General features: G+C 37.7%; 1 protein-coding gene across 1 annotated transcript in view; it reads left to right on the top strand.

Moving 5' to 3' along the window:
• The window catches only part of LOC137616400 (uncharacterized), a 40,784-nt gene extending 35,762 nt beyond the window's left edge, over positions 1–5,022 (top strand). The window contains exons 2-3 of the mRNA XM_068346117.1: positions 3,060–3,167; positions 4,156–5,022. Coding sequence (XP_068202218.1) covers positions 3,060–3,167; positions 4,156–5,022 — 975 coding nt within the window. The remainder of the gene's footprint in view (positions 1–3,059; positions 3,168–4,155) is intronic.
• Positions 5,023–10,499: the final 5,477 nt, after the last annotated feature.

Genomic DNA, 10,499 nt, shown 5'->3' with positions numbered 1-10,499 from the left:
TTGCTTATGAAATTTGAGTCAATCGCCAGACGTGTTATGAAATCGGAAACGCCGCTGATCCAGCGTTACTAAGAGAAGCGGGACTGAGGCGAGACCCACTCGATGCATACGTGAGTGTTAGGCTATCGATAAGATTTCTTCTACTGCCGCTGATGATTCATAGCTTCCACGTCATCCAAACACGCGTGCGTGCGCGCACGCACTCGGGAACACGTGCATGCGCGTCCCGTAGGGAGAGGGTTGCAATGTTGTGGTAAGCAACCCAGCCTCTATTACAATTCTGCCTCTATTGCCTTGGTGGTAGGCAACCCAGCCTCTATTACATATCTGCCTCCATTACCTTGGTGTTAGGCACCTCTATTACAAATCTGCCTCTATTGCCTTGGTGGTAGGCAACCCAGACTCTATTACCTTGTTGGTAAGCAAATCTGCCTCTATTACCTTGTTGGTAAGCAAATCTGCCTCTTTTGCCTTGTTGGTAAACAAATCTGCCTCTATTGCCTTGGTGGTAGACAACCCAGCCTCTATTACCTTGTTGGTAGGCAACCCAGCGTCTATTACCTTGGCGGTAGGCAACCCAGCCTCTATTACCTTGTTGGTAAGCCAATCTCCCTCTATTGCCTTGGTGGTAGGCAACCCAGCCTCTATTACCTTGTTGGTAGGCAACCCAGCCTCTATTACCTTGGTGGTAGGCAACCCAGCCTCTATTACCTTGTTGGTAAGCAAATCTGCCTTTATTACAAATCTGCCACTATTGCCTTGGTGGCAGGCAACCCAGCCTCTATTACCTTGTTGGTAGGCAACCCAGCCTCTGTTACTTTGTTGGTAGGCAACCCAGCCTCTGTTACTTTGTTGGTAGGCAACCCAGCCTCTGTTACTTTGTTGGTAGGCAACCCAGCCTCTGTTACTTTGTTGGTAGGCAACCCAGCCTCTGTTACTTTGTTGGTAGGCAACCCAGCCTCTGTTACTTTGTTGGTAGGCAACCCAGCCTCTGTTACTTTGTTGGTAGGCAACCCAGCCTCTGTTACTTTGTTGGTAGGCAACCCAGCCTCTGTTACTTTGTTGGTAGGCAACCCAGCCTCTGTTACTTTGTTGGTAGGCAACCCAGCCTCTGTTACTTTGTTGGTAGGCAACCCAGCCTCTGTTACTTTGTTGGTAGGCAACCCAGCCTCTGTTACTTTGTTGGTAGGCAACCCAGCCTCTGTTACTTTGTTGGTAGGCAACCCAGCCTCTGTTACTTTGTTGGTAGGCAACCCAGCCTCGGCAACCCAGCCTCTGTTACTTTGTTGGTAGGCAACCCAGCCTCTGTTACTTTGCTGGTATGCAACCCAGCCTCTATTAACTTGTTGGTAGGCCAACCAGCCTCTATTACCTTGGCGGTAGGCAACCCAGCCTCTATTACCTTGGTGGTAGGCCAACCAGCCTTTTATCACTTTGGTGGTAGGCTACCCAGCCTCTATTACCTTGTTGGTAGGCAACCCACCCATCTATCCTCTGTGGTAGGAAACCCAGCCATTTATCACTTTGGTAGTAGGCAACCCAGCCTTTTATCACTTTGGTGGTAGGCAACCCAGCCTCTATTACCTTGGTGGTAGGCAACCCAGCCATCTATCCTCTGAGGTAGGCAACCCACCCTCTAATACCTTGGTGGTAAGGCAATCCAGTCATCTATCCTCTGTGGTATGCAACCCAGCCTCTAATACCTTGGTGGTAGGCAACCCAGCCATCTATTACCTTGTTAGTAAGCAACCCAGCCTCTATTACCTTGTTGGTAGGTAACCCAGCCTCTTAATACCTTGGTGGTAGGCAACCCAGCCTCTAATACCTTGGTGGTAGGCAACCCAGCCATCTATCCTCTGAGGTAGGCAACCCAGCCTCTAATACCTTGTTGGTATGCAACCCAGCCTCTAATACCTTGGTGGTAGGCAACCCAGCCATCTATCCTCTGAGGTAGGCAACCCACCCTCTAATACCTTGGTGGTAAGGCAATCCAGTCATCTATCCTCTGTGGTAGGCAACCCAGCCTCTAATACCTTGGTGGTAGGCAACCCACCCTCTATTACCTTGTTGGTATGCAACCCAGCCTCTATTACCTTGTTAGTAAGCAACCCAGCCTCTATTACCTTGTTGGTAGGTAACCCAGCCTCTTAATACCTTGGTGGTAGGCAACCCAGCCTCTAATACCTTGGTGGGAGGCAACCCACCCTCTATTACCTTGTTGGTATGCAACCCAGCCTCTATTACCTTGTTAGTAAGCAACCCAGCCTCTATTACCTTGTTGGTAGGTAACCCAGCCTCTTAATACCTTGGTGGTAGGCAACCCAGCCTCTAATACCTTGGTGGTAGGCAACCCAGTCATCTATCCTCTGTGGTAGGCAACCCACCCTCTATTACCTTGTTGGTAGGCAACCCACCCTCTATTACCTTGTTGGTAGGCAACCCAGCCATCTATCCCCTGTGGTAGGCAACCCAGCCCGGTATCCCCAATATGGGGAGCTTCCCCAGGTGGGGAGAGAGTTTATAGGGAACTGGAGAAAAGGGTGAGAGAATAGGTGAGTCAGCTAAACTGGTTCTTTTCATAATAATGTTGTCAATCTGTCACTCGTACATCGATTGAAAGTGTGTTCTATTTATAAATCGCTGGATTTGTTTAAAACCTGTCTTCTTCTCAACAGGTATTGCAACGATTTTTTGCACGTGTGTAACAGGTATTGCAACGTTTTATTTTTGCACGTTTTATATAGGTATTGCAACTTTTTTTTGCAAGTTTGTTACAGGTATTGCTACGATTTTTTGCACGTGTGTAACAGGTATTGCAACGTTTTATTTTTGCACGTTTTATATAGGTATTGCAACTTTTTTTTGCAAGTTTGTTACAGGTATTGCTACGATTTTTTGCACGTGTGTAACAGGTATTGCAACGTTTTATTTTTGCACGTTTCATACAGGTATTGCAACGTTTTTCTTTTTTTTTGCAAGTTTGATACAGGTATTTCTACGATGTTTTTGCACGTTTGATACAGATATTGCAACGTTTTATTTTTGCACGTTTGATACAGGTATTGCAACGTGTTATTTTTGCACGTTTGATACAGGTATTGCAACGTGTTATTTTTGCACGTTTGATACAGGTATTGCAACGTGTTATTTTTGCACGTTTGATACAGGTATTGCAACGATTTGTTTTTGCACGTTTGATACAGGTATTGCAACGATTTGTTTTTGCACGTTTGATACAGGTATTGCAACATTTTATTTTTGCACGTTTGATACAGGTATTGATATGATTTTATTGCACGTTTGATACAGGTATTGCAACGTTTTATTTTTGCACGTTTGATACAGGTATTGCAACGATTTTTTGCACGTGTGTAACAGGTATTGCAACGTTTTATTTTTACACGTTTGATACAGGTATTGCAACGATTTTTTGCACGTGTGTAACAGGTATTGCAACGTATTATCTTTTGCTCGTTTGATACAGGTATTGCAACGTATTATTTTTTGCGCGTTTGATACAGGTATTGAAACGTTTATTTTTTGCATGTTTGATATAGGTATTGCAACGTTTTTTTTTTGCAAGTTTGATACAGGTATTGCAACGATTTTTTGCACGTGTGTAACAGGTATTGCAACGTATTATTTTTTGCACGTTTGATACAGGTATCACAACGTTTTATTTTTGCAGGTTTTTTTTTCATTTCCCGGTTACACTTTTAAACCGTATTATGAAGAGCATTTATATATATATATATATATATATATATATATATATATATATATATATATATAGATATATATATATATATATATATATATATATATATATATATATATATATATATATGTATATATATATATATATATATATATATATATATATATATATATATATATATATATATTTTATTGGATCCAAAATATGTCTTTTATCAGATTTTTTTCTAATTTATCAAGATTAATTTGATAAGGCTCTGTCCATTTCCTGTGCTTTCACGTTTAAATAGTTTTGAGGTAGTTTATCAGATCTGAAAAAAAATGTATATTGCCGGATATAAATTTATAAGATAAGAGTTAAAGTAACAACGCGTCCTTGTTCCTGAAATTGTAGACTTAGAAAGGCTGAAGTTATATGATGATTCGTCACCAACACAGGTGACTCTGATAGAAGTAAATGTGAACTTAGAAAGGCTGAAGTTATATGATCATTCGTCACCAACACAGGTGACTTTGATAGAAGTAGATATCAACTTAGAAAGGCTGAGCTTTTATGAGGATTCGTCACCAACACAGGTGACTTTGATAGAAGTAGATATCAACTTAGAAAGGCTGAGCTTTTATGAGGATTCGTCACCAACACAGGTGACTTTGATAGAAGTAGATATCAACTTAGAAAGGCTGAGCTTTTATGAGGATTCGTCACCAACACAGGTGACTTTGATAGAAGTAGATGTCAACTTAGAAAGGCTGAGGTTTTATGAGGATTCGTCACCAACACAGGTGACTTTGATAGAAGTAGATGTCAACTTAGAAAGGCTGAGGTTTTATGAGGATTCGTCACCAACACAGGTGACTTTGATAGAAGTAGATGTCAACTTAGAAAGGCTGAGGTTTTATGAGGATTCGTCACCAACACAGGTGACTTTGATAGAAGTAGATGTCAACTTAGAAAGGCTGAGGTTTTATGAGGATTCGTCACCAACACAGGTGACTTTGATAGAAGTAAATGTGAACTTAGAAAGGCTGAAGTTATATGACGATTCGTCACCAACACAGGTGACTTTGATAGAAGTAAATATCAACTTAGAAAGGCTGAAGTTATATGACGATTCGTCACCAACACAGATGACTTTGATAGAAGTAAATATCAACTTAGAAAGGCTGAAGTTATATGATCATTCGTCACCAACACACGGGACTTCAATAGAAATAAATATCAACCACAAATGGGATGTGATATCGAATTTAACCTTGAAATATATATCCACTGGAAATTCTTCCATGATAAATGCTTCTAGCTAGGCAATGACTCGAACTTGTGCTTCTGAGATCAAGGTTGCATTTGATATTAAGTACCATTTCTGGTTGATATGTATATGTTTTTATGTTGACCAGGCTGACGATGAGTTTTTATGGTTTATATATGACATATCTGCTTTTAACGTTGTTAATAGTTTATATATGACATATCTATTTTGACGTTGTTACTGTTTTAGAATGATTTATTGTTAGTTTGTTCCCATCGTGTATTTATTTCCTTATTTACTTTCCTCACTGGACTATTTTTCCCTATTGGAGCCCTTGGGCTTATAGCATCTTGCTTTTCCAACTAGGGTTGTAGCTTGGCTAGTAATAATAATAATAATAATAATAATAATAATAATAATAATCTATTAAATGCTCGCGTGTTAGTGACAAGTGATCTTAAATAGCCCCGTGTTCCTTTCCTCATTGGGCTATTTTTCCCTATTGGAGCCCTTGGGCTTATCGCATCTTGCTTTTCCAACTGGGGTTGTAGCTTGGCTAGTAATAATGATAATAATAATCTATTAAATGCTCTTCGTGTTAGTGACAAGTGATCTTGAATAGCCACGTGTTAGAAACTCATTAATGGGTTGATTTCAAGTCTAAGTATAGATTCCTGAATTCGACAGTAATATGTCCACTGATCAGGTAATGAACTTGTATCTCTCTTAGTGATTCATTGGTGGAGTCTTTTGGGACTATCGAATCAGAGGTATAGGTTCGAATCCTTGCCCATCCAGAAGTATAAATCAGAAAAGAATTACTAATAGTTTTTATAGTTTATATAGGAGATCTTTATTTTAATGTTATTCTTAAAATATTTATTTTTTCCTTCTTTCCTTTCCTCACTGAGCTATTTTCCCTGTTGGAGCCCCTGGGCTTATAGCATTCTGCTTTTCTAACTAGGGTTCTAGCTTAGCAATTAATAATAATAATAATAATAATAATATATTCTAAGGTTTATTTGATATTAAACCCCAATTATTATGGTTCATGATTACACATTATATATACATTTCCCTTTCTGACTGGGGATACATTAATGTGGTGAACTGGACAAAGCTGCTATACGATATGTTAATGTTTTAATGTATGTGAAGGCAAGAAAATACCTATAGTCAATTTTTTTTAGCGAGGCAGATTTGCACCGACTCGCTGCTGTGCCCTTTTAGCTCGGAAAAGTATCCTGATCGCTGATTGGTTGTACAAGATCATTCTAACCAATCAGCGATCAGTAAAGCGGTTCCGAGCTAAAAGGACACCGCTGCGAGTCGGTGCAAATCTGCACCGACTCGCAGCTGTGCCCTTTTAGCTCGGAAAAGTTTCCGGATCGCTGATTGGTTGGACGAGATAATTCTAACCAATCACCGATCAGGAAACTTTTCCGAGCTAAAAGGGCACCGCTGCGAGTCGGTGCAAATCTGCCTCGCTAAAAGAAATGGACTATAGTGAGGGTTGTAGACCCCTGGGGAGAGGAAACGATATCCTGTAGTAGAGACGTGCTCATATATAGCGATAAAGATTAATTAATAACCCATACATTCGTAGTACCATCCACGGTCTTTCTTAATCAATCCGTTTGTTACTAAATACAAAATGACGTAGTGAAAATGTATGTACTTTTGGTGGAAGAAATGGAGACAAGTGGCAGAATAATATTTTTTCCTTTAAGGCCAACAACTATTACTTCAGTCCTGTTGGAGGGCAGGAAGTAAGCAATAGCATTTGTGCAATTTGCACGATAAGAAAATCGTGAGGTGGCAAGGAACATGGTGTGTTCAGTTCCAAATTATGAAAATTTTGCTGCAACAGAAAGTGGATTTTCACAGACAGTCACTGGTGGTATTTACAGTATTTGATGATAAAATGATAAAAACACTTTATTTTATTGGCCTTACCTTTTTTTTTTCTTTTTTTTTTTATTTAAGGATATCAGTTTTTTTTTTCGATTTAAGGATATCAGTTTTTTTTTCGACTTAAGGAGTTTTTTTTTTTTTTAATTTCAGATATTTTTTTAAATTTAAGAATATCAGAGTTATAAACTGTATAGATTTTAAAATATAGAATCCTGTATCCTTAATATGATGGAATACTCAGGGAATTATCATTTATACAGCATATAATGGCTGATACAAAACCAAGTAGGAAATTCATACTGTGAAAAGAGATAGAGAAAATACGCAGTTTGGGTGAAAATGCATTGAAAAAGATGGTAATTTTCACCCTTGAGGAGACTTTATGTACATTGCTGCCCTTGATAATAAGAGGATGCTTGTATCCTTCATTGCCAGATTCTATTGCCTTCCTGCAGGATTCTTATTCCGTGATTTACCATGGATTTTCTGCCTCGAGAAGTACTATTTCAACCATGAATGGTATTTTATGGACCTAATTGTTGTGGATTGTAGGAACACTAGCTTCAAAGATCCTTGTTCTTGCAATGCATGACTGGTTGGTTTAGACGTAGGAACACTAGCTTCAAAGATCCTTGTTCCTGCAATGCATGACAGGTTGGTTTAGACGTAGAATAATGAACACTAACTTCAAAGATCCTTGTTCTTGATATATATATATATATATATATATATATATATATATATATATATATATATATGTGTGTGTATATGTATATATATATATATATATATATATATATATATATATATATATATATATATATATATATATATATATATATATATATATATATATATATATATATATATATATAAAATTTTATTTCACATCTAGAAAGACTGTCATTGATTTTCCATTCAAAGGGCCTGTGTCAATATCTTACGTAAGTGCTCCTTTATACATTATTGTGCTAATACATCGATTTCAGCAGGATTCTTAAATCGAACTGAATTCAAGAGCTATGTTTATATAGTCTCGAAGTACTAGAGGGGCACTCAGTAGAACGCAGACCTCCGCCGTGGCAGCTTATTGCTTGACCTTAACCTTGATCTTTGACCTTAACTTGTATTAATTGGTCGTGTATTTTCATACGCTCAAATTTGAACCAAGTTTCAAGTCTGTGACAACGTAGTCCAAACTTATGGCTGATTACGTGAATTGGATATTTTGCTTGACCGTGACATTGACCTTTGACCTTGACCTTCCAAAATGTAATCATTTCCATCATTTTACGTAACAGTTATCCAAATTCATTACTCTACGATTAAAATTGTGGTCAGGAAGCTGTTCACAAACAAACACACGCACAAACAAACCAACAGGGCTTAAAAAATAACCTCCTTCCAACTTCGTTGACGGAGGTAATGACGGAAGTACAGAAATTTGATATCTTCCCCATGATTGAAATTTTTTTTTTTTTTTTTTTTTTTTTTTTTTTTTTTTTTTTTTTTTTTTTTTTTAAGAAATGGTTTAAATTCTTAGAGTAACAGTGTCATTGGACCAGTAGTTTGATGTGCCATAAAATCAGTCAACCCAGGAGTTTTTACCACTGCGTATTTTTTTCATTGTAGCGGCGTTTAATTTGAATGAATGAATGATTTAAGGTTTTCTGGCATCCTGACATCTAAGGTCATTGACGCCCATATCGTTTATGATAAATACAGATTAAAAGAATATTCAATTAAAACCACAAAAGCAAATATGTCCTTATAAAAGTTAAATAGCTTTCAGAAGACCTGCCTCTGAAGTAAATCTGAAAACGCCCCAAGCATTGTACAACCCATCATGTCCAAGAATCTTCCATAAAAGCAAATATGTTCTTATAAAAGTGAAATAGCTTTCAGAAGACCTGCTTCTGAAATAAATCTAAAAAACGCCCCAAGCATTGTACAACCCATCATGTCCAAGAATCTTGGCGAGGCTAGACCTGTCATCCTCGCCCCGAGCCTCAAACAGATATCTATTTCTTTAATAAAGATTAAAAGAATATTCAATTAAAACCATAAAAGCAAATATGTTCTTATAAAAGTGAAATAGCTTTCAGAAGACCTGCCTCTGAAGTAAATCTGAAAACGCCCCAAGCATTGTACAACCCATCATGTCCAAGAATCTTGGCGAGACTAAACCTTCCATCCTCGCCCCGAGTCTCAAACAGATATCTGTTTTTTTCTGTGCTATAAGTGGGGGCATTCACTCATCAAATTGAGCGTATTTAGGAAGTCATTAAACAAAAGATAAGGGATGATAAGAGATTTTGAGTTCAGAAGAAACCGAAGTCTGGTTTTATCTTGCTTCTTGATTATCTATATTCTTGCATGTTTTGTTATCTGCGTTATCTTATCTAATTGCTTTATATCTTTAGAAGTCAGGTTATTACAAATCATGGAAAAAAACATTTCTATTGATTTTATATGGAATTGGAAGGAAATCATTCAAATTCCTGAACGAACATCATATTCAGGACTTAGGATTCATCATCATCATCATCATCAGCATCATCTCCTACGCCTATAGGATTCATCATCTTCATCAGCATCATCTCCTACGCCTATAGGATTCATCATCTTCATCATCATCATCATCATCTCCTACCCCTATAGGATTCATCGTCTTCATCATCATCATCATCAGCATCATCTACTACGCCTATAGGATTCATCATCATCATAAGCATCATCTCCTACGCCTATAGGATTCATCATCTTCATCATCATCATCATCATCATCTCCTACGCCTATAGGATTCATCATCATCATCAGCATCATCTCCTACGCCTATAGGATTCATCATCTTCATCATCATCATCATCATCTCCTACGCCTATAGGATTCATCATCATCATCATCATCATCAGCATCATCTCCTACGCCTATAGGATTCATCATCTTCATCATCATCATCAGCATCATCTCCTACGCCTATAGGATTCATCATCATCATCAGCATCATCTCCTACGCCTATAGGATTCTTCATCTTCATCATCATCATCTCCTACGCCTATAGGATTCATCATCTTCATCATCAGCACCATCTCCTACGCCTATAGGATTCATCATCATCATCATCTCCTACGCCTATAGACGCAAATGGCCTCTGTTAAATTTCGCCAGTCGTCTCTGTCTTGAGCTTTTAATTCAATACTTCTTCACTCATCATCTCCGACTTCACGCTTCATAGTTCTCAGCCATGTAGGCCTGGGTCTTCCAACTCTTCTAGTGCTTTGTGGGGCCCAGTTAAAAGTTTGGTGAACTAATCTCTCTTGGGGAGTGCGAAGAGCATGTCCAAATTTAGGATTATACCTTATTAATTCCTAATTGTAAATGAAATAGTATTTAAACTTTTTAAAAAAGTATTCGCGAGTTTGTAATTTAAAAATATATTTAAATGAATAGTAAAAGATGCAATTGTGAATATATTGAATACAATATTTATTCGTGTAAATATATTATGATTTAAATGCTGAATATTTTGATTATGATATTTATTTCATGTAAATATATTATGTTTTATATGCTGAATATATTGATTACAATATTTATTCATGTAAATATATTA

Source organism: Palaemon carinicauda, chromosome 2 (genome assembly GCF_036898095.1).
Source record: "Palaemon carinicauda isolate YSFRI2023 chromosome 2, ASM3689809v2, whole genome shotgun sequence".
NCBI lineage: Eukaryota > Metazoa > Arthropoda > Malacostraca > Decapoda > Palaemonidae > Palaemon > Palaemon carinicauda.
The sequence above is the reverse complement of the archived record's forward strand: the minus strand, read 5'-3'. Positions and strand labels throughout refer to the sequence as shown.